General features: G+C 40.4%; 1 protein-coding gene across 6 annotated transcripts in view; it reads left to right on the top strand.

Moving 5' to 3' along the window:
• Positions 1-25,551, top strand: part of alpha-Spec (alpha spectrin) — a 112,408-nt gene that overhangs the window by 27,449 nt on the left and 59,408 nt on the right. For 3 of the 6 annotated variants that reach the window (XM_089643515.1, XM_089643519.1, XM_089643518.1), the window contains exons 3-16: positions 1,097-1,270; positions 1,570-1,705; positions 2,480-2,610; positions 2,749-2,937; positions 3,032-3,220; positions 4,120-4,290; positions 12,252-12,419; positions 13,347-13,586; positions 14,268-14,456; positions 15,229-15,337; positions 16,883-17,062; positions 18,033-18,217; positions 20,359-20,511; positions 25,263-25,422. In XM_089643515.1, the coding sequence (XP_089499641.1) occupies positions 1,097-1,270; positions 1,570-1,705; positions 2,480-2,610; positions 2,749-2,937; positions 3,032-3,220; positions 4,120-4,290; positions 12,252-12,419; positions 13,347-13,586; positions 14,268-14,456; positions 15,229-15,337; positions 16,883-17,062; positions 18,033-18,217; positions 20,359-20,511; positions 25,263-25,422 (2,374 nt within the window). Of the gene's footprint in view, positions 1-1,096; positions 1,271-1,569; positions 1,706-2,479; positions 2,611-2,748; positions 2,938-3,031; positions 3,221-4,119; positions 4,291-12,251; positions 12,420-13,346; positions 13,587-14,267; positions 14,457-15,228; positions 15,338-16,882; positions 17,063-18,032; positions 18,227-20,358; positions 20,512-25,262; positions 25,423-25,551 lie in introns of all 6 variants that reach the window. The other 3 variants (XM_089643516.1, XM_089643514.1, XM_089643517.1) reach the window with 1 other exon arrangement.

Here is a 25,551-nt window from a genome sequence, read left to right as displayed (position 1 = left end):
CGTTACCTCGTAAATTATGTACAGAAATAGTTTTCAAAATTTCAAAAGGATCGGTGCAGTAGTTTTGAAGTTATGACGGTCACCGACTTTGAAAACGTGAGTTGTGGGAAAAACGCTATAAAGTTTTGAACACTAAAAAATCTGGTATTAGACGTTTATAAGCAAATTTTATCGGCTTACCTCACACTGAATCATCAATGCCAGGTCCATAAAGGATGTTGCTATCATCCATGATGTCTAAAGCACCTTTTTGCTCCTGTCTACGACGAATCCTGCCTTCTTTAGTTTGTCTCTCAGCTTCCTGCTCTGCTCGGCTTATACGTATGGTCGGGTAGGGATTAAAATCCGACAGGTATAAAAATACTCGTAACTTCGTCAATTTTGCTCCAATCAACTTGAAATTTGAACACTATATTCTTAACATATTAAGCATTTATTTAAAAAAAATTAGAAAAAATGCAAAAAAAATAATTTTAAAACCCTAGCCCCCCCTTAAGAGCTTTGAATTATATCCATTGTTTGATCGAAAAATGCTTTGAAACAGATGTATGAAACTCGGTGCATTCTACACTCAAGTATTTAATTCACTTTATCATGCTGTGTCTTCCTCGGGCGTGCCCAACTTCTTCTACATTCTTCTGTCTTCGTTCATCTGCTCTACATGCCCTTTCCAATCTAAGCGTCCCTTTCCTAAACTTAGTAGAATTTGTTCTACTTTCATCCTTTCTCTGCCAGTTCCTCGCCTCGCTACCGTACATCAGAGGTATCACCCTCCATTGTGATCTGCTAGCTTTGCTTCTCATCTACTCGAGAGATGGAGATTTTCAGGAGTTCGGTTTTCAATTCGGTCATTCAGTTTAATTCAATATCATACCTCCAAATATTAATGCAGAAACATAGACTGCTTACTGCGGTTTAAAGCTAATGAATCCACCATTTCACCTTTTATCTTATACATTTTTAGATTTTATAAAAAAAGAAAACATTTGAATTATTATTCATTTTAATTCATAAAATCACCCAACTATCGCTCGAGAGGTTATATGTATTTATTATTATATTAATTTATTTATTGATTTATCTTTTTTGTTCCCAGGTGTTGGCCAGGTACGATGATTTCAAGCTGGAAGCGCGCGCCAAGAGGGAGCGACTCGAAGACTCCAGGAGGTTCCAGTACTTCAAGCGCGACGCTGACGAGCTCGAATCCTGGGTCCACGAGAAGCTGCAGGCCGCTTCCGACGAGAGCTACAAAGATCCTACCAACCTTCAGGTAACCATGCACCATTCTACTCGCACCGTCTTATTAGATTCTTAAGTGTTGGTTCAGCGTTGGCGTGCTTAAGCCCCGCTTAACTAAAAGCGTTGACAACAACCATTTACAATACATTAACTTCTCCAAAAGTAACCCATTGGAAACGTGTTTACATTGGAGGCGTTTCCATAATGTAATCTAACATTAATACATTCTGTTGGTGGGATTTTCACCCTCAGCACACTAGGGAAGTATTAGGTCGCGGGAGCTCAGCGTTCCAAAGGTTAATGATGTAATAAGTATTTGTCTGTTTCCAGGCCAAAATCCAGAAGCATCAGGCCTTCGAGGCAGAGGTGGCTGCTCACAGCAACGCCATTGTGGTACTGGACAACACGGGCATGGAGATGATAAACCAGAACCACTACTCTTCCGATGTCATCCGCAAGCGCCTCGGTTAGTATTTATTCTATCTACTTCCACGATTCACCTTATTTACGCGGCTGTCGAATATGTGATCCATCGGTGGCTGGTGACTATCCCCCATTTGATGGGGATAAGTGTAGTGATCTTCCGTGCCGATCACCCAGATTACTTGTTAATAAAATGCATGCGGGTACTCCGTACTATATTTTGTTTTATTTAGGTTGCTATAAGTATTGATACAAATGGACAGTATTAGAGTTGTTATTGAAAAGAGGACGAGTTACAACAGACATGCCTTTTTATACGTCTCGGTCATGCTGTCTCACTCAGATATGCCTGTCTCTTTCATACCGACAGACATACGTTCACCACGTATGTTTTGTTAAATTTAGTTTCATCATTGTTCTTTTCATGCCTTCATAACTAGCCAAGATCTATATGTATTATGTGGAATTGAGAATTAATAATTCTGTCATTGATACGTGAAACTCTTCTTTTCATGCCTTCATAACTAGCCAAGATCTATATGTATTATGTGGAATTGAGAATTAATAATTCTGTCATTGATACGTGAAACTCTTCTTTTCATGCCTTCATAACTAGCCAAGATCTATATGTATTATGTGGAATTGAGAATTAATAATTCTGTCATTGGTACGTGAAACTCAATAATATTTACAAGATAAAGCGAGTCTAGATTGTCATTCAGAATTCGAACAATAGTATTTGATGGTCAATCAAATTAGGCGATTGAAGCGTTTTTGCCAACTCAATGTAATGATTACTTGTGTCGATTGTCTGCAGAGGAACTCCACCGCCTGTGGGAGCTGCTGCTCTCCAAGCTGGCAGAGAAGGGCATGAAGCTGCAGCAGGCGCTGGTACTGGTGCAGTTCCTGCGCCACTGCGACGAGGTCATGTTCTGGATCCACGACAAGGTATAGTCATTCATTTAACTGATTTCCAGCTGCTCGCTTTGTAGTACTTTTCCGCTGTTAAAAATCAAATAGTGACTCCTAAAGTCCTGGAGCGATACTAATGATTCCAACCTAATCTAACTTGTGTTACCATTCCAGGAGATGTTTGTGAGCGTGGAGGAGTTTGGACAGGACTTGGAGCACGTAGAAGTGCTGCAGCGCAAGTTCGATGAGTTCCAGAAGGACATGGCGGCGCAGGAGTACCGTGTCACCGAGGTCAACGAACTGGCCGAGAGGCTCGTGCTCGAGGGACACCCCGAAAGGGAGACCATCGTTAAGAGGAAGGACGTAAGTTACCACTCATACTAACTTATTATGATATGGAGTATGTGGAGGTGTTGCGGAGCAAGTTTGCATTGTAACAATCTTTTTGTCTGTTCAGGAACTCAACGAGGCGTGGCAGCGTCTCCGCCAGCTGGCCCTGATGCGCCAGGAGCGCCTGTTCGGCGCCCAGGAGATTCAGCGCTTCAACCGGGATGCTGACGAGACAGTGGCCTGGATCTCGGAGAAGGATGTGGTGCTGAGCTCCGACGACTATGGCCGCGATCTGGCCAGCGTACAGACCTTGCAGGTATTATCACAAATATATACATTACATAAGTAGTCTGACAAATGAATGTTGGAAAACATGAGTAGTAGAGTATTAAGCCGGTGCTTACATTGCTTTAAATGGTAAAATTAATGCCAATATGGTCCTGGTGCATACTTTTCACATTATTTATTTATTTACATTATACGCCCATTCGGGCTTTCACAAACATAATAGTTTAGTAATTTGGAAGGCGGGTTTGGGTTCCCGCCGCCGCGGGAACCATTTATTGGATAACCAACACCTCTGCCATAGGTCACCCCAAGTGGTTCGCTACGTTTGGTGACTTAGTAGGGTTGTCCGGGTTCATCGGGTGAGGTGTGTTCAGAATGCGCCTACCCACCAGCTACGTGGCGTGCCGGATCGGGTGAGATTGGTTTGGGGAGACCCTTTGACATCTCCAACTGATATCTCTTTTCTCATTGTCTTGCGCTGAGTTACAAGGATAGATCATACATCCGTCACTCCTGAACACCCTGATCCCTAGATTCCTACCTATCCCTTTTTTTTGGTCCTTCCCAGAGCTTCCCCTCCTTCCATTCCCTCAAAAAAAACCTTCCACACAGCATCCCCAAAGATGGCATAGTCCCTGGAGGCAAATTAATTTCATCAGGGCCTCCTGTGTTTAACTAACGTAAAAAAAAAAAATTGAACAGTAATTGTGAAGTAAAATTTTATATTCAAATTATATAGAATCGACACAGAAAAATAGTATTATGCTAACCTTAGTTATTATTATTATAGCCTTCCTGTAACTATATTCCGTGCAATTAAACACATTTTTGCGAAATTGTTACCAACTGTATATAAATTATAACAAATGAATTAGTACCATTTGATTTTGCTTTCCAAATCTCATATGTTTGTTTGTCTATTCCCAGCGCAAGCACGAGGGCGTGGAGCGTGATCTGGCCGCTCTGGAGGACCGCGTGGGCACACTGGGCGCAGAGGCCGCCCGCCTGTGCACGCTTCACGCGGCGCACGCCACCCACACGGACGCCAAGCGCAAGGAGATCCAGGCCGCCTGGGAGCGCCTCATCGCCAAGGCTAAGGTACATAAATATTTGACAAACTAACCTAATAATGATTGGCTTATTCGACAATTTGTATTCCCCACAGAAATTTTAGTATTAATAGTCTTGTGTAAATTAGTTAACATTAATTTATTTTATTTTTATTTTATTTATTTATTTATAATGTATTACAAAAAACATGGTAAGTAACACATTATTCCCAATGAGTTGAGATAAAACTCATTACGGGAAGTACAGACACATAAAATACATTTTACAAGGATATTACACTTTTAAAAAAATACAACATATTGAAAAGGAAAAGAAAAATAAATAAAAAAGGAAAAATACATTGTTAAGAATAGAGATTTTAGAAATACTGAGAGACATCTATACACATGAAACATAGTAAACCAACATATGAAAGCGAGCGAAAATTCACTGGTTTAAAAACATTTTCAGGAAATAATCTTTAAGCGTTTTAACTAATATTTTTTTGTTAGTTACTGATTGCTTTATTTCATTAGGTAATGCATTGTATTGTCTATATGCAATATATTGTAATGAGTTAATACCAAATTTTGTTGTGTGGGTAGACGATGCTAGGTGTATTAGATTTTGGGACCGTGTTTTGTGCTGGTGTATGTCTGAATTAAATGCTGGTTTGATGTTAGTGTGTGAGGATCTATGTATGATTTGTAATATTGTACAAGTGATATTGTATTTAGGTAGAACCGTAAAAGGAAGTATGTTTGTCTTTAAATATATATCTTTGATATGTATATCCCACGGTAGACGGTAGATATTCCTTATTGCTCGATTTTGAATCACTTGTATTTCTGATATTTGTTTTTTAGTAATAGTGCCCCAGATACTAACTAAATAACTCAGATGGGAGTGAATCATCGCATAGTATGTGGCCCTTAGTAGAGATGTAGAGAGAAGACCTTGGAGTCGGTACAGTACGCCGGTTATTGGGGATATTTTAGATTTCACATGCTCAACATGGGAATTCCACGAAAGTTTAGAGTCTATTAATAGCCCTAAATATTTCGTGACTTCTATATTTTGGAGCTTCTCAGTTCCAAGTGTGATATTCATTGGCACATAATCCTTATTACCGAAAGTTAGGTAGTGCGTTTTTTTTATATTGAGGCTCAATTTATTAATACGCAGCCAATTAGCTAGAATTGAGACATCTACATTCATTTGAGACTCCAGGTCACTCAGGCTTGTACTGTGATAATAGATTACAGTGTCATCCGCATAAAGTTGGAGGTTTCCAGAGATACCACATTTAGTTATGTCATTGACATATAGCAAGAAAAGCAGAGGCCCAAGAATTGATCCCTGTGGCACTCCACATGTGATTTTACCTAAGCCACTCGAGACACCTTTGACTTCAACAAGACAAAATCTATCATCTAAGTAGCTTCGGAGGAGATTTAGGGGCTTCCCAACAATTCCCAAATATTCCAATTTCTTTAAGAGTATTTCATGATCGACCGTATCAAAGGCTTTTTTGAGATCTATAAATATGGCTGCCACATATTCACCCTGGTCTATATACTGTTGAAGGTTGGAGATAAAATCAAAGGCGGCACATTGAGTACTAGAATTTTTCCGAAAGCCATATTGTTGTGGTGTAAGGATATTATTCGCAGATATGTATTTTAGGAGTCTATCTTTGATTATGGTCTCAAATACTTTTGAAAAAACCGATAGAAGTGATATAGGACGGTAGTTAGAGATACATGTTTTACAGTCTCCTTTGTGTATAGGTATTATCTTCGCTAACTTTAATTCATTTGGAAACTTTCCCGAGGACAGTGACCAATTAAAAAGTTCTGTAAGGTGACCCGCTAATTCTTCTTTACAAGTCTTAAGAACTGATGGTGTTACTCCATCGAGTCCCGGTGCTGCTTTCAGCTTAGTTTTAGAGATGATCCTCAGTACCTCATCTTTGTTTGTCCTAGCCATGTACAAGGATTGGCAAGCCTTCGGTTCCACAAAAACGGTATTACAGTCATCCGGGAATGACGGAATGGTAGCTGCTAGCTTTTTTCCTATTGAGAGAAAAAACTCATTAAATGCGGATGCTATTTGGCTCGGATCCTTAATTACGCAGTCATTTACCACGAGGGATTCTATTTCGTTAGTTGGTTTATGTGTTCGGTTTGATAGAATAGAGTTTATGATTTTCCAGGTTTTAGTGGGGTTATTTTGGTTTTGTTGAAAGCTGTTCGCATAATATTTGTGTTTTAGATTTCGCCTATAATTAGTAATGGTATTTCTCAATCTCTTTTTAAGTGTTACAAGAGTAAGATTACCAGGGTCTTGTTTCCACTGCTTGTGAATCTGGTTTCGTTCTTTGATTAATGTATTTAATTTGGAATCAAACCACGGAGTATTCAGTTGTACCCGACTTCTTAATCCTGTTTTTGGTGTAGTTGTACCTGATTCTATTGCCTTTTTAATGTGATAATTGAAACTTTTAAAAGGGTCTTCTGAGTTGCTTAAGTTGATCGTGAAATTGTTATCAAGAAGATAGGATTTTACTGACATACTGTTGATGATAGGTCTCGTAATCCGGGATTTGGTTCTATTATTAAAACATTTTTTTAAGTTGTTCTTATAATCAACAATAAGTATATTATGGTCACTAAGTGGATCATCAATATTCGATATAGTAGTCTGAATGTTTTGCCTATTTGATAAGATGTGATCTATTAAGGTGCAGCTTGTATCAGTGACTCTCGTGGGAAATGTTTTGTTATGTATTGAAAAATTGTAAGATTGTAAGATTGTAAGATGTTGCAAAAATTTAATGAAGAATGTGTGGATATGGATATGTCTATGTTAAAGTCTCCGAATATTAATGTATCTTGTCTACTTTCGTTCAGTATTTTTTCTAGATGTATTAGAAAATCCTGCATATTTGTGTTGGGTTTTCGATAGATAGCATAGATGTTAACTGGTTTCCTATCACTGCTACTAAGCGTTATACCTAAAAAGGAATTTTCATTTGAGAAATTTTCAATAATTGCACACTTCATAGTATCAATCACATATATTGCTACGCCGCCTCCTCCTTCGTTGGGGCGAGAAGAAAAAACACTTTTGTAACCATTCAGGGAGTAAAACTTTTCCTCTCCAATCTTAAGCCACGTTTCCGTAATGACGAGCACGTGTACAATGTACCGCGAACTTCTTACTTTTTCTTCGATCTCATCAAACTTATTACGGATGCTTCTCGCGTTCATATACATTATTCGTAGACAGTTCGTCACGGGATTATAATTCTCGATGGTGAGGCACTTATGCTCATGTATGTTACACTCCATAATCTATAGTTGCAAGGTCGTTCTTGAGTGCAGCGATGTAGGCCGGGCAGTTGTCCCTATCTCCAGTTGAGTGATCAGCAGGCTTACCAAATCTGGTGCATGTCGCGCAAACTGGTTTGATGGTGGAATTTGGGCAGGACTCACCAGTATGATTCTGTTGAGCACAATGTCCACATGTGGGTTTGGTATCTCTGCAATACTTGTATGAGTGACCAATCATGTAGCATTTGGTGCAGACAGTAAGGCCAATAAAATCTCGGACGCGGCAAATAGTCCAGCTTATAAATACTTTCTCTTGCTCGACTAGAAATTTACGTACGGTAGCGGGTACTGCGTAGATACGGTGACAAGCGTTACCTGTGCGAGCACCAGCCAGGTGACTTAGTTTACAGCCTGCAATAGTTTCTTTATATTACTATTACTATTTATTTATTTCACGCCTATTAAGGCTTTTATATACATATATATAAAAAAATATTTACGAAATTATACATGAAAATAGTGCAGGAAACGACTATTTAAAACAATTGCAGAAAAATAAATATGAAGTCAAAATATCACTGAACTTGATCTACACAGCATGCAGGCACAAAACATAAAAAATCCAAAATATTTTTTTCTGTTTCAGTTGACAAAATTATTATGTGTTAGTTAAATCAAATTAAATACCTTTATTAAAATATTCCACTACTTGATGAAAAAAACTTCAATAGGGTATGCTTATACATATATTGAAATTGATGTACTAAATACGAGGCGTATCCAAAAAGTAAGTGTACTGAATTTTTGTAGGTTACAAATGATTTTATTGAAACATAAAAATTACATGGTAAGTTTTTAGATTCTCACGGCCAAAAGTATTTTTGTTGTTTGTTTCTGGGGTGTTATGCCGTGTTGCGCTAACTCCTTCTTTAGCCGACGTTTCGGACAGCGTTGCAGTGTCCATCATCAGGGCAGATCCGGTAGATCCGAAGATGTGTAAATTTTGGTTGTCGAGTTTGTGCTTATTTATTTGTGGCCTGGGCCCGTCCAAGTGCGAAATGCCAGGAAGGAGATATTTTGGTCAGCTTTGACGTCGTGTCTCTTTTCACAAATGTGCCTCTAGAAGACTCAATGACAATGCTCAGTGAGATATATGAGGAAGACATCTGCAAACTTTTTGAACACTGCCTCAAAACGGGATACTTTGCGTTTCAGGGTGAACTTTTTGAGCAAGTGGAGGGAGTTGCAATGGGCAGTCCGTTATCGCCAGTAATAGCCAACTTCTTTATGGAGAAGTTTGAGGAAGCGGCACTTGATACAGCTTCAGCTGTCCCTAAAGTATGGTGGCGCTACGTCGACGATGTCTTCGCCATTTGGCCTCATGGAACGGAGAAACTTAACGAATTCCTGGACCATCTTAATTCTCTCCACAGCAAAATTAAGTTCACAATGGAGCTGGAAAACCAAGATAAAATCCTGCCTTTTCTAGATGTGGAGGTGATGCGAAAACACGATGGTAGCCTAGGACATACCGTATATAGGAAACCAACTCATACGAATCGATACTTACACGCTGATTCGCACCACCACCCAGCGCAGAAGAGAGGACTTATCCGTACGTTGGTGACCCGAGCGACCAGAATATGTGAAGAAACAAAACTTGGAGCAGAACTTATAAAACTGACCGATGCACTGGAGCGCAACGGTTACCCGGCAAGTCAGACTAGGCAAATTTTAAGAGCCAAATCTACAACAAACGAAGACAGAGTTGAACAAGACTCAAAAGGCTGTGCTTTCCTGCCTTTCGTTCACAATGTGACAGACAGAATTGCCAGGCTGTTGAGAAAAGAAAACATCAAAACTGTCTTCGGAACCACCACCAAAATCCAAGACCTACTGAGGTCTTCAAAGACTAAGTTTCCTCTGGAAGCAGATGGAGTGTACAAACTCAGCTGCTCTGGTTGTGACAAAGTTTATATAGGCCAGACAGAGCGGACGATTTCCAAAAGGATAGCAGAACATTTTCGTGCTTGTAAACTTGGCCACCCTGATAAATCGGCAATCGCCGAACACTTAATTGAAACCGGCCATTACTTTGGATTTGCTCCCGAGGTCCTGGGAAGACCCAAAACTTATAGATCACGCCTGATTATGGAGGCAATTGAAATCTACAAAAATCCATTTAATATCAATAGAGACGACGGAGCTAAGCTCAACAGCTCTTGGTATCCGGTAATTGACGGCTACACCAAAGCTAAACGCAAATAACATGTCTAAGTATACTCCAATACCATATAATAATACAATATAAAACCATTGCATTTATACCTTGATACTGGGTACATCTACTCTAACCGCTGTCAATCGGTTTTCTAATTCTAGAATTCACCACAAGATGGCGCCACTTCCGTTGGCATTTCGCACTTGGATGGGCCCCAGGCTATCATAAATACTGTGCTTTCAGAATTCGCCACAAGATGTCGCCACTTCCGTTGGCATTTCGCACTTGGACGGGCCCAGGCCACAAATAAATAAGCACAAACTCGACAACCAAAATTTACACATCTTCGGATCTACCGGATCTGCCCTGATGATGGACACTGCAACGCTGTCCGAAACGTCGGCTAAAGAAGGAGTTAGCGCAACACGGCATAACACCCCAAAAACAAACAACAAAAATAAAAATTACATGGTTACCGTAGTACATATGTAAGCTATTTTTCGACATAGTCGCCATTCCTCTCAATGCAGGTGGTGAAGCGAGGTATCAACTTTTTGATGCCTTCCTCGAAGTAGTTTCCCGCCAACCCCTTCGTCCACTTCTCCACCTCCCCCTTTACCTCCTCGTCGGTTGAAAACCCTTTTCCACCCATGTACAGCTTCAGGGAGGTAAAGAGATAAACATCTGAAGGTGCTAGGTCAGGGGAATGCGCAGGGTGGTTTAGGACATCCCATTTAAACGAAGCAAGCAGTTCCTTCGTTGCGCTGGCCGTGTGTGGTCTGGCATTGTCGTGCAGCAGGCTGACTCCCTTTGTCAGCATGCCTCTCCTCTTGTTTTGAATCGCCTTCCGCAATTTTTTTAGGGTCTCACAGTATCTTGCAGAGTTGATGGTCTCCCCTTGAGGCAGATATTCAATCAAAATTATGCCTTGATAGTCCCAAAACACGGATGCCATAATTTTCTTGGCTGAAATTGTGGTTTTGAACTTTTTGGCGGAGGGTGAAGAGGTGAGAACTATTTTTAAACTCGCGATACCACTTGTACATACTCGTACGATTTATAGCTTTATCACCATATGCAGTTTTCACCAAATTATAAACCTCAAACGGAGGTTTTCCCTACCAAACGAGAAAACGGATGACGCCGCGTATTTCGCACTTGGCGGGAGATTGGATTGACATTTTTCACGAAACGTGTTGTCGCGTTGACACTTCTCAACGTACTGACCTTGAACCGGTCTCGTTGCGGAGGGGAAGAGTCAGGCTACACGTAAGTATAGCCAACATGTCGAAAATAAAATTCATTCGGTCGTGAGAGCCTCAGTACACTTACTTTCTGGATACGCCTCGTATATCAACAACATCGTAGTATTTGTTTCCTAGCTGTTGAATCCGTCGCATAGGAGTGTGATATTGGGACGTTGATATAGAATTGCTACAATAATATGGTAGGTACTGTCTTGTAACTGACCTGCTTGGAGTATGAAAAGAGATTACATATAATAAATCAGGGGTATCAAACATTGAATTAATAATTTTATACAAACAGGTTAAATCGGAAATAATTCTGCAATCAGATAATTTTATTAAATTTAATGAACAAAGTACGTTATCGTAACTTAGGTTTTCTCTAGGAATGCCCATTTTAAAATTTACATATCTTAAAAATTTATTTTGGATTCTTTCAATCGCATGTGAATGAACCTCATAATTTGGGGACCAAACCGTGGAATTGTATTCTACATGACTCCTTACTAGTGACATATATAATGTTTTTACAGTGTTTACATTATTGAAATCCCTTAAAATAAATCCCAACATTTTCAAAGCTTTATTGGTTATTATTTCAATATGCTTGATAAAGTTAAGTTTCGTGTCAAACCAAATGCCTAAGTCATTAATTTCCGAGACAGATACTAACGACATATGGAATAATCAAAAAATATTGGATTCTTTATTTGATAAAACCTCATAATTTTGGCATTTGCTTATGTTAAGTTGCAAGCGGTTATCACGACACCATATAATTAATCTTGACAAGTTATTTGATAAAATATGGCAATCGTTAATGTTTCTGATTGCTTTGAATAATTTCAGTAATATTCAATTATATGTCCGAAGTTGCTGAATAAGTTTCAATTTAATGTTTCTACGCGCTCCGCACGCTCTTCTGTCCTGTTCGAGGTGGATCAATGCAAAACAAACTGTAAACAAAGTCCATTTCTGACATGTCCCGAGTTAATTTTCTCATCTTAATATAATTCTGTTATGAATTTAATTTGTTTTCTGTACATCCTTCCTGTACAACTGTCTCTTGGTTGATTGTTATTGAATTATTAATGAATCAATTAAATTAATAAGTAATATGCAAGAGTCAGATCAGGTTAGACTTTGACCCATTGCATTTGAAGACTCCAGGTTGCAGTATGAATAATCTATTTTGTCACTTTGCAGGAACGTCGCGAGAAACTCGACTCCTCGTACCTTTTGCACCGCTTCCTGGCCGACTTCCGCGACCTCATGTCCTGGATGGCGGATATGCGCGCCATCATCAGTGCCGATGAGCTGGCCAAGGACGTGGCCGGGGCCGAAGCACTACTGGAGCGCCACCAGGAGCACAAGGTAACCATTACGCGTATTGACCAATTATTATGTTCATACTGCTTGTCCTCATACAAGTAGTATATCTGTCTACCAGTATGTTGATTAGCGCATTTTCCTACTAAAATGTTGTAAGAAAACTTCAACAGTTCTCTCTGAAAATTATAGATGGCAGCACTCGTGTTTGTAGCTAGCACATGGGCGAATGTGTACGGCAGGCGCTAGGGTATTCACCTACGATGATATTGTATGAAAACTTCAACAGTTCTCTGTGAAAATTATAGATCTCCACACAGCATCCGCAAAGATGACACAGGCCCCGAGGGAAATTATTTTTCTCAGGGCCATTTATAGCTAGCACATGCAGCGAGTGCGTACAGCAGACGATAGTGTATTTACTTACTAAAATATTGTATGAAAACTTCAATAGTTCTATGTGAATATTATAGATGGCAGCACTCCCGTTTGTAGCATATTGTGCAAGTGTGTATGGCAGATGTCAACGTATTAATATAATAGATAATATTGCATGAAAACTTCAACAGTTCTCTGTGAAAATTGAACCTGTATATAGTTTTCATATAGTTTTTTATTCATTTACTTAGATCAAAAGGTAGTGCGTTTTTACCATATCCATATTTTTACCTCTAGATTCAATTGAACAAAGTTTGATTTCGTAATTAAGTTTAGGTGTGATTGGGTGTTTAGGTGAAAAATAATAACATTGAACATTTCTCATATAGAATCCGTTACTTCCATCTCGACTAAATGGACCATTATTGAAAAAAATCATGTTGAACATTACTTATATAGATTGCTAGTCAATCCAAGGGAGCCTGCTATGCCTCAATACAAAGGATTATCCCATCAAAACTGTGGTTTCAACAATCCTTGGATAAGCAGTCGGGTACTAATTATCTAACTAATGAATAATGTTTAATGTTCCAGGGTGAGATCGATGCCCGTGGTGATTCCTTGGCCGCCTGCCTGACGGCTGGGCGCGAACTGGAGGAGGACGGCCATCCGTCGGCCGAGAGCGTGGTAGCGCGCATGGAGCAGCTGGGCGAGACACGTGCCTCACTGGCCGCGTTGTGGGAGGAGCGCCGCGTCCGCTACGAGCAGTGCATGGACCTGCAGCTCTTCTACAGGGACACGGAGCAGGCTGACACCTGGATGGCCAAGCAGGAGGTGAATAATCATTCCACCCCTATTATTATGTGTATATATCCTCGGTTTGAAGAGAGCTACCTATCTACTTGGTACTACCTGTGGCTCTATCCTAATGGGTATTCTAGGAAAATGCCATCCAAGGGTCAGAAGGGAAGTGTAAATTGCTACACATTTCTTTAGATCTTCATAGATGATCTGAAAACTCAACTATCATGGAGAATGTACATTTCTATGTTCCTGATGGTTGTCTTCCTCAACGACAACATATATGTACTGTTTTTATCTCCCGGTCTGCAGGACTAATCTTCCAATAGTCATAGTAATCTTGTTGAACCGAATTGCTTTGTATGACCACATTTTGCATCAGTATTTATGTAAATACTAGCGCAGACCTGTAAATTATCAGAGGATATACCAATTTTGAAAAAGGCAATAAAAATTATTTTATTATGGGAAGGTACCAACTTTATCGCTTGGCTGAATTTTTCACACAATCAGTTCTTATGACACTTAATGACACTTAAATTCAAAGTAAATCCGAGTTCTAATGTTTTTCTTGCGAACTTTACTTTACATGCATTTTAAAACATATTTCAATCTGTTTTTTTTAAACTTTCAGTAATAATTTTTCAATAATACTTGAAAAATTACTGATGTTTGTTACACATTGTTAATGTAGTATTTGTTGTTTATTTCCAGGCCTTCCTGGCCAACGAGGACCTGGGAGACTCGCTTGATTCGGTGGAGGCACTCATCAAGAAGCACGAGGACTTTGAGAAGTCGCTGGCGGCGCAGGAGGAGAAGATCAAGGCGCTGGACGAGTTCGCCACCAAGCTGATCGAGGGACAGCACTACGCGGCCGACGACGTGGCGCAGAGGAGGGAGATGGTAAACTCACGCCTAAATTTGTTTTATAATTACTTTGTTTTGCTTTTAGTTTTCATTCATTATTATTAAACGTGGATTTACTGATAGAGTCCCCGTTTGCACTCAGGCCATGGACCCATTCTGCTATCTCCCATTTCACCTCATTCCTGTAACAGTAACCCGATCCCTTTGATTAATTTTATTGGGTTGTCGTTGGATATTAGGCTAGGTCTCCTGGTTCCACAAAGTGTCTTCGCAGGTAGCTTAGTCTTTTTCCCATCAGGGCTGGACATTGGCACCATAAGTGAATTGCTTTCTCTTCATATTTTCTGCATCTATTGGTGTTTTCTACTCCCAACCGCTGCTTGTGTCTACTCAGACGGCAATGTCCTATTGGTAGTCCTGGCAGTTCCCTTACGGAGCATACTGTCCATATTGAGTAGTTGCCTGGTTTCCCATTCCTTCCAGTGCTGAGAATTGAGTCACCGTTCAATATTTCATACCACACTTACGGCGCTCGGATCCTGCAAGTGGTGCTTCTTTCCCTTTGCTCATCTGTCAGCCCACGCGTTACCCTCAATGGTACCTGGTACCCAGATCAGAGTTATTTTATTAGCTTTCATTTAGTATTGTAAATTTAATCAATTTGTTGGAATGCCTAGTTGTTTCCTTTTTTGCCGATAGTGACGAGGGCAGCATCTCTGGAGGCGGATTAACGAACCAAACGTCTGTGACGCCTGTATTAGAATATTGCACTGACAGTATATTAATAATGTGTATGTTCTGTGTACAGTTGCTGGAGCGCAGATCTGCCCTATTGGAGCACTCCTCCAAGAGGCGGGCCCTCCTGGACGATGCCTACAAACTACAGCAGTTTGAGAGGGACTGCGACGAAACCAAAGGTAGCATTGTTAAACTAATTTAAAAAATATAAGTACAGTACCCTCTCACTAATATGCCACCCCAAATTGTGAAATTAATGAGAACTGCAAATTATTTTTCATACATACAAAATATGCCAAAAATTACAACATGTGTTTCGTCAAAACAAACACACCTATTGATTGATGTTTTGTAAAATGTTAATTTTTTGGCTTAAAGTTAAGGTGTGATGTTTGCGCTTGCATTATTTTTGTACCCAAATGTTGCATTTGGGACTGCTTACGAATTACAGCTTGCACTTGTAAATGGACTGTAAATACAACAAAACAGAATGGTGTTTGCTGGAGTCAGGTGGATAGTATGTGTAGGAATGAACAAGGTATGGAAGGAAGAGAAACAGGATGACCAACACTTTATCTGCCACACTGTATCTCGGCGAAGGAGCACACAACACAATCACAATGTTGTTATATAGTTTAACCACGATACCCCGATGTAATTTTCGCCACAACCAAACGAAACAAGATAATTCAGTGGCGGTTCTTTACAGGGGGTCGATGGGGTTAGAAAAAAACAGCCAGTGCTTCTTACACCAAAATTAATGAATTCTTTAAACATAAAACCAATTTATATATGTAGAAATAAAATATAAAAATTTATTTCGGATCATTTCTCCATGTTTTGAAGCTGTTTGTGATTACTATGGGCGAGCGCAAGCAACTGCCAGCTAGGCCGACCAACGGACGAGCGGACAGCCCACTAGCGTGTGAGTCGTTGCGATTCCATTTCTCAGTGCGCAGAACCTACCGCGCATTTGGGAACAATCCGAGATGTTCCTTTAGACATTTTGGTTTATTCTTTGCATTTATATCTCGATCGTAGGCAATCCGAGAACTGTGCTTACGTATTCGTATGTGAACTAACGTGGGGACAGTTCGTAGAATCCCCTCGTAACAAAATACCAAACCGTTTGTTTTTGTTCAAGAAAGTTTCGTAGTTTCGGGCAGGATATTTTTACTATACTGTTTTATAAATTAAATGGATATTTAAATTTATTTTGTGTTTAGACTGATTAGGTGACATGATTTGACAATGAACATTTTTGTTAGAGAAATTTTTATAATATATTCTCCGTGTACCGAGATTACGGTACAGTAGGCGCACGTAAAAAGTGGATTCCATGAAAACTCAGGACAGTGGCAATTCAACACATTTTTGAAAAGCATTCAAAGTCATTTAAAGTGATGAAAACAGAAAAACCTAATCTAACATAAACTACTTTTTTTACCATTTTGCTATTGTCTTTATATCTCTTTTGTAAAATGTGTTAAATTGCCACTGTCCTGAGTTGCTCGGTTACCAAAAAATGTTGGTTCCCACCATCAAAGAAGTGCTCGAGCCGCCACTGGTCAAATTCCTTCTTTTTACTTAAAAATTAGTTTATATACTCTAACAATTCGCTTCGACGATAGTTCTAATCCTCCTTCTTTTGGCATTTTGGGATATTGTGCCTTGATGATATTATTGATGGTTTACTTCATTACGATTACATGTGTTGGTCACAGGATGGGTCAACGAGAAGCTGAAGTTTGCCACGGACGACTCTTACCTGGACCCCACCAACCTGAATGGCAAAGTGCAGAAACACCAGAACTTTGAACAGGAACTGCAGGCCAACAAGAGTCGAGTCGACGAGATCATCTCCACCGGACAGGACCTCATTGACCAGAAGCATTATGCCTCACGTGAGTATTACACCATACTAACCTAACATAATATTATTTGTATAATTTTGCATTTAAAAAAAAAAATTATGTGAATACTGCAGATCAGTCCCAACTGTCTTGAGCCAGTGGAACTATGCCATCCCCAATTGGGGTATGTTGTGAGGCTGCAGGTATTGGAGATGGGGGAAAGGAAGGTAGGAAGTACCTGGCTATACAGATCTGGTCACTAAACATGGCGAAAGCCATTTTAAGCAACAGGGCGATTCTGAATGGAGGTTTTTACCAGGGCGATACTGAGAGTATCTTCCTCACTGGCACATGTTGCAAATATACTATATGTGATTAATTACATAGTTAATTAAAATTAATACATTAAATAAAATTTGATTGGGTTCCTAGGACACTAACATATACACGGTGTCCGGAAACTCGTAGTACAAGCGGGAAACTGGAGAATCTACACCACATGGGGAACCCAAATAAACATAAAGTTTTTTGATTTGAGCATTTTCACAAAAAAAAAAAAACCAAAAAAAAATATTTTTCGGCTATTTTAGGGTTAAAGTTTTTTCTGGTGTTTAGGGTTGAACAACAGATGTTTTAACCCTGTAGAGCAGAAATATTTTATGATTACACCGGATTAAATGAAGGGTGATTTCAAAATAATGCTTCAAATCCGAGTTTCTTCATTTGTTTTACTTTCAAATAGTTTTAATTAGTTGGGTACTTTGATCTTCAGTAATAATTTATAAGAATTTGATTAAAAAAAAAAAAAAAAAAAAAAAAAATCAACTTCTAACTCGATTTACTCGATAACGAAAGATCTAATCAAAAAAAAATATACTACAAAATCGACTCCAAATGTGATGTAGATTCACCAGTTTCCCGCTTGTACTACGAGTTTCCGGACACCCTGTATTTGTATGTTTTTTGAGTTGATCAATATTTTTCCATTTTCCTAAAATGACAACAATAATTCCGATTGCAGCCCAAATTGAATCCCGCACTTCGGAGATACTGGGTCTCTGGGAGACGCTGGTGGGCGCCACCGAGAAGAAGGGCACCAAGCTGCAGGAGGCGTCGCAGCAGCAGCAGTTCAACCGCACCGTCGAGGACGTGGAGCTGTGGCTGTCGGAGATCGAGGGCCAGCTCATGAGCGAGGACTACGGCAAGGTGAGTCAGGTTAGCAGGTATCAATCAGTCTATACGTTGTTGGGTTGAGGGCAGAACCGCACCAGCTCACTAACAACGCAAGCTTCTAACTTAATATTTCTTCTCACCACCACAGGACGCCTTAACTGAACTTAATTAAGTGAAATTCAATTTACAAACATTATGAAGACGATGTAAAGACAACTTGAAACTAAATACAAAAGTTTCAAAACTACAGGCCGCCTCAGAACAGGAAACCCTGCTGAACACTTTGAGAAAAATTAATAGAATATACTTATATTATACTTTATACCTAAATCATGTACAAACTTTAAGAAAATACTAATATACTATACTAATAAAAAAAAATAAAGCATTTTGCGGGAAATAATTTCCCGTTACATTTGATTCCAGATAAATTCACTTTTTTTAACATATTTCAAAATAAAATACTGTTAATACTGAAAGTAGATGAAACACCTTTTCAGATTGTAGCGTATAATCAACATATGCAATTAAAAATACTCTAATTTTTTGACGCAAACCCATGGTTTTTATCGTGTAAACTGTAGTAAAAAAGTTATCGTAACTTCATTTGTTTTTCATTTTATATAAAAATGTTTATTAAAAAAATTACAAAACTTGACAAATATTTTTCAAATACTAAGGATGGGTTGTTTCGGAGTATTTGAATAATTCTTCAAATTTCAACGTTCATTTCTGAGATCTGTGAAAGTCCAATTCAAGTTCTGTTATTATATCATTGTAGGCTAGTTGCTTGACAGAACTGAAATAAAAACAGAACTTGAAAAAATCTTTCACAGAACTTGAAAATGAACGTTGAAATTTGATGAATTGTTCAAATACTCCGAAACAACCCGTCCTAAATGTTTTTTCAAAGAATTATGTGTCTATGGTAAACTTTTGCACGCAAACTGAATGTGTGGTGTTCTCTCTTTCTAACACTGTTCAAATGATATATCTCTTTTGATGCATCGAATGCAGTTCCGAAGAGTCTCACTTGTTTCGGGTAGCTAATGAAAAAAAAAATTGTGAACTCAAGATCAGTCGTCTAAACACATTTTTTCACCAGCACTGAGTGATTTTAGAAATTATATAAACAATTGCATTTCACTAACAAACCAAAAGCTTCCATCAATCATAGCCATGATTTCACAAATAATGTCAAATCGACTTTTTATTAAATATTTACCTAATTGACTACTGTCCAAATTCTAATATGTAAAAGTATGTATTCTGAAATCTAAAACATAGAAATTGATGGTTTAACGTAATTATGTTAGCGGCAGAGCGGCATTTTCAATATTTTTTGCAGTTTGAAACTTTTAGATCTTCGATTGAATTATAGATATCAGAATACTTTTTCAATGAATTTGGTCACTAGTGTGGAGGGCGGTTAAGATTAAAACCAGCACTAAATGTTTTGGGATGGTGTCGCACATTTTCAGCACACTAACAAAAACTAACAGCTTGTCAATATATGCAAAGGAATCATATTTTATGATTCTACAGGACATCATTTATTTTTCTAAAAACTCTTGCAATATTTATTATATACTATAAATAAATTATACGCATCACGATTTTCATAACATTGTATTCAATTTGCAATAATTATTGTAACCTTCACTTTTATTAAGTTAAAAGAGAAAAAAATCAACTCTTATTTCCACAAGGTCTATAAAGACTGTTTTCGCAATAGTGCTCTAACCTTAGATAATAGAAACAAGAGAGATGGGCCATGAACCGTTGTTAGTATGATGCCACGCACAACGTGTTGCGTAAACATCCTTTATCCATACAACTACAAATCGCATCCATGCACAGCAACGCCCCGCCTTTGTTTCTATCTATACACCAAATGTAAAGTCGCTTTGATAGTGTGCAGTTTTGTTGTAGCTCGGTGATAGTCGGGAAGGTTCCATGCCACATATCCCTTTGTTTCTATTGTCTATGGGTCTAACCATCAAAACACGCATAAACTTGATATTTTCAAATCTTTGGAATGACTGTTTTCTACCCACAAAATAAGCAGGGTTGCTTACAAGATATGACCTATGCATAGTGATTTATTGAAAGCAACACCCAGAAGAATCCAAAGTTTTGTATTTGCTAACATTCTGCGTGTCGGTGATCCTCAGGACCTGACCAGCGTGCAGAACTTGCAGAAGAAGCACGCCCTGCTGGAGGCAGACGTGGGGTCACACCAGGAGCGCATCGAGGGCATTCAGATCGCCGCCCAGCAGTTCTCCGAGAAGGGCCACTTTGACGCTGACACCATTGAGAGCAAGAGGGTGAGCAAAGTTTCATTACTTATTAAGTTTTGCAAATTCTCCAAAATAGAGCTTCGAGAATAATACTTAAGCAAAATTGATTTTCAAAAGATACTAAAATGTTAAAGAAGCTAAATTGGCTAACAGTGAAACAGATGTTGACACTGAATGCATAAAATAATTAATAACCTGTTACCAAAATACCTTTCAAACAAAATTATATACAACAAGGACGTACAATGAAATCGGACTACTAATATAGGAAATACGTACACAAAGCCAATGTGTACACAAAACCGTTTATTCTATAATAAATATTATAATTCGCTGCCGGAAACTATAAAATTTACACTCGTCAATAAATACAAAATGATAAAATTTAATGGTTTGTAACTTATAATAAGTAATTTGTAGGTATGTACGTACTTTACCACTTTTCTGAATTCTTGACAAATTTCGAAAATGACAATTAATTAGGACATGTAAATTAGTAAATTTTCATGGAGAGTAACGAAATATATTAAAAATGTCTAAAACCTAAAACCTAGGTCTGCACGCTGCACTGCATACTGCAGCGGACATCAAGGTAGTCATTATTTCATTAGACTGTTTTTTTTTAATTTTATTTTTTTTTTATATTAACTCCACACAGGAGGCCCTGAAGAAAATAATTTCCCTCAGGGCCTATGTCATCTTTGGGGATGCTGTGTGGAGGGTCTTTTTGTGGAGAGGAAGGAGTGAACATGGGTCTTGAAGAGTCCCATGTTGTAGGAGGGAGGAAACACAGAGGCCGGCAGTTCGTTCCACAGCCGAGCTGTTGAACTTAAGAACGAATCTTAGAAGCGACCCGTTCTCATGTGACAAGTGTCAACCGTGTACAAATGTTGGGCACGCGTTTGGCGTGTATCCCGACTACGCACCGGTGCCGAAGGGATCAATGACGCTAGTTCCTCAGAGCATCTTCCATTGTAATACCGATAGAACAAGGACAGCATACCTACCTGACGCCTGTGCTCTAAAGATTGCAGTCCGTTTGTTAAGATTGGGGAATCTATCAAACGGACCGCCCGTTTTTGCACAGAGTCAAGGGTTTTTTTCAGGTATTTTGGGGCTCCGGACCAGAGATGGCTGCCAAATTCGACAGTAGGGCGCACTTGCGATTTGTATAGGGTCAGCAGTTGTGTACTATTAAAGTATCTGCGGGCCCTGTACAGTACGCCCAGCTTCTGAGAGGCCAGCTTTACTCTGGCTTCGATGGAGCCCCCATACCTGAGCTGGTCACTTATAGTTACACCAAGCATATCAATGGAAGGCCTGTTCGGAAGATTTTTTTTATTTTTTTTTATTTATATTTACTCCACACAGGAGGCCCTGAAGAAAATAATTTCCCTCGGGGCCTATGTCATCTTTGGGGATGCTGTGTGGAGGATCTTTTTTTGGAGAGGAAGGAGTGAACATGGGTCTTGAAGAGTCCCATGTTGTAGGAGGGAGGAAACACAGAGGCCGGCAGTTCGTTCCACAGCCGAGCTGTTGAACTTAAGAACGAATCGTAGAAGCGACCCGTTCTCATGTGACAAGTGTCAACTGTGTACAAATGTTGGGCGCGCGTTTGGCGTGTATCCCGACTACGCACCGGTGCCGAAGGGATCAATGACGCTAGTTCCTCAGAGCATCTTCCATTGTAATACCGATAGAACAAGGACAGCATACCTACTTGACGCCTGTGCTCTAAAGATTGCAGTCCGTTTGTTAAGATTGGGGAATCTATCAAACGGACCGCCCGTTTCTGCACAGAGTCAAGGGTTTTTTTCAGGTATTTTGGGGCTCCAGACCAGAGATGGCTGCCAAATTCGACAGTAGGGCGCACTTGCGATTTGTACAGGGTGAGCAGTTGTGTACTATTAAAGTATCTGCGGGCCCTGTACAGTACGCCCAGCTTCTGAGAGGCCAACTTTACTCTGGCTTCGATGGAGCCCCCGTACCTGAGCTGGTCACTTATAGTTACACCAAGCATATCAATGGAAGGCCTGTTCGGAAGATTGCTTCCGTTGAAGGAGACTAGATTATCATTTGGATCCCTTTTAGACGTAATCAGACAGGATTGGGTCTTTGAAACATTAAATTCGACGAGATTATTTTTACCCCAGGAGGAAATACTCTCGAGATAACCGTCCATTCTCTGCTTCAAAGCCCTCCGAGCCGTTGGAGTTTGTGTGCCTTTTGGGGGCTTGTCAAACAAAAAGCTATCATGAACTGTACTGTCATCCGCGTAACAATGAATCGGTGCACATGTCAAAAGGTCATTGATGTGCAACAAAAACAAAGTCGGAGACAGAACCGATCCCTGTGGGACGCCAGCATTTATGGAGTGCGAGGAAGAGGTGAAACCGTCAGCAACCGCCTGAATCGACCTATCCCTTAAAAAGTCAGCAATCCACGTACACAGGGATGCGGGAAGTCCGTAAGAATGCAATTTGTTGACAAGTCCTCGGTGCCAGACCCGGTCAAAGGCCTTGGATATGTCTAGTGCGACCGTTTGGGTCTCACCGTGACGTTCCAGGCACCGCCCCCAAACATGCGTCACATACGCGAGAAGATCACCGCACGAGCGGTTCCGCCGGAATCCGTATTGACGGTCGTTGATAATTTTGTTCTTCTCGAGGTATGTGAGCAGTTTGTCGTTGATCACACGTTCCATCACTTTGGACAGAACTGATGTGATCGCTATGGGGCGGTAGTTGGCCGGGTTGGAGCGGTCACCTTTCTTGGGAATAGGGTGAATGACCGCTTTTTTCCAACCAGAGGGCACAGTGCCACACTTCAGGGACATTTTGAAGAGCTTTGTCAAAACTGGAACTATTTCCGCAGCACACCTCTGCAATACCAGGGCAGGTATTCCATCAGGTCCACTAGCTTTGTTAACATCGAGCCCCCGTATGACGTGGAGTACATCCCGATGCCGGATCCTCAGCTTTTTCATATAGAAGCCGCAGTGAGGAACCGACGGCGGAACAGCACCCCCGTCGTCGAGGGTCGAGTTTTCCGCAAACATTTTCCCTAATAAGTTAGCCTTTTCGGTGGCGGTGTTTGCTAGTGAGCCGTCAGGTCTGGTAAGAGGTGGCAAACTGGGTTTGCAAAAATTTCGACCTATTGAGCCCGCAAGCGACCAGAATGCTCTGCTGCCATGCGGGCAGGCAGCCAGCTTTTTGCTGATCTGCAGGTCGTGTTCGAATTTCGACCTATTGATGATTCTCTTGCATTCCTTTGCCGATTTGTTGTATGCTGATCTGCTTTCGGGCGTTCGAGATGTGTTGTAGGCTCGGTAAGCCGCGTTTTTTCGTCGGACTGCTTCGGAGCATTGTCGACTGAACCACGGCTTTGAGCCCACACCAGTTTCTTTAGTAGTCGATTGTATGAAGCCATCCATCGCCGATTTGATGACTTCACCAATCTCCTGGGCACATCTTGAAGGGTCCGAAGTCCGAAAACAAACAGCTGACCACGGAAAAGCGTTGAAATGGGCCCGCATACCGAACCAATCTGCTGACCTATAGTGCCACACTTTTCTCCTCAGCCTCTCATTGGTTGGTCTGAGGCTAACGGGGATTGATGTCGTCACTAGGCAGTGGTCAGATGATCCCAGAGGCGCTGTGACGTCAATCTTATAACCGTGTGGCACAGTAGTTAAGAAAAGATCTAACAGATTGGAGCGGTGAGTCTGGACATCAGGAACCCTTGTAGGCTCCTGAACCAATTGCTCTAATCCGTAGCAAATGGCAAAGGATTCCGCCTGTCGGCCAGCCGAGTCCGTTGGGCCTGAGAACTTCAACCATGGTTCGTTATGAACGTTGAAGTCCCCCAGAACAATAAACTCGGCCGAAGGGTAGCGGGGCAAGAGATCATCAATAGTATCGCTCAAATGTTTGAAGAGCTCGGAAGTGTCTGATTCGCTATGGTTCGGTGAGCGGTATAGACATGCGTAGAATCTTGCCGTACTGGCAAGATTGACGCGCACCCACATTACGTCGAATCTGGAGTTTTCCAGACTCAATAGTCGCACACAGTTGACGTCAGCTCGACTATAGAGGCAGACTCCTCCTTTCAGTCGGAATTTGCTTGCGAGGGTAAAGCCCGGGCAGTCCAGATAGGAGGAGTCTGGCGGCTCGGCTATCTGAGTTTCGGATAGGAAAAGAAGGTTGGGACGTTGGGACAAAAGATGGTGATGGACGGAATTTAAATTTGTGTGCAGGCCGCGAATGTTGGCAAAATTTACCAACAGTTTTGGCCCGCACCGGGGACGCCTGCTACTCGCCGCTGTAACGATGTTAAAATTGTTGTGTTGTATGTTCATGAATTTATTTATTATTTTATTTTTTTTTTTTTTTTTTATAAGGGTAGGAGGTGAAAGGAAAGGTCTGGAAAGGAAAGGTATGAGGGGTGGGTAGGAATCTGGGGTTCAGGCTGTCCAGGAGTGATGAGCGTTTGGTTCCAGCCCACCCACTGCGGTGCTAGGAGACGATTGCTTCCGTTGAAGGAGACTAGATTATCATTTAGATCCCTTTTAGACGTAATCAGACAGGATTGGGTCTTTGAAACATGTTAATGTAGCCAGCCGCACAACGGGCCGCACAAGGTTTTCAAATAATTTTCTGTTCAAATTTCATTTTTTTGTTATTATAGTTACTTACTAATGACACTTCAATTTAAAACAAATGCGGGTTCATTGAACCAGTATCTATGACACATTGATGATGAACTATGATGTATTATAGGACGCTCTGGTGAGCCGCTACTCCGCCCTGGAGAAGCCCATGTCCATCCGCAAGCAGCGTCTGCTGGATTCCCTGCAGGCGCAACAGCTGTTCAGAGATCTGGAAGACGAGGCGGCCTGGATTCGCGAGAAGGAACCCGTGGCTGCATCCACAAACAGAGGTACGCACATCTTACATTGCCATTAAATGACAGTTATTTTTTACCCATTTTTTGGCAGATTATTGTCATTATTACATATATATTAGACCGAGACAGTCTTTAGCGTTAATATCTCACATTCAATCTCAT

The sequence above is a fragment of the Hesperophylax consimilis genome, chromosome 19 (genome assembly GCF_061612785.1).
Source record: "Hesperophylax consimilis isolate HC1 chromosome 19, BYU_Hcon_1.0, whole genome shotgun sequence".
NCBI lineage: Eukaryota > Metazoa > Arthropoda > Insecta > Trichoptera > Limnephilidae > Hesperophylax > Hesperophylax consimilis.
The sequence above is the reverse complement of the archived record's forward strand: the minus strand, read 5'-3'. Positions and strand labels throughout refer to the sequence as shown.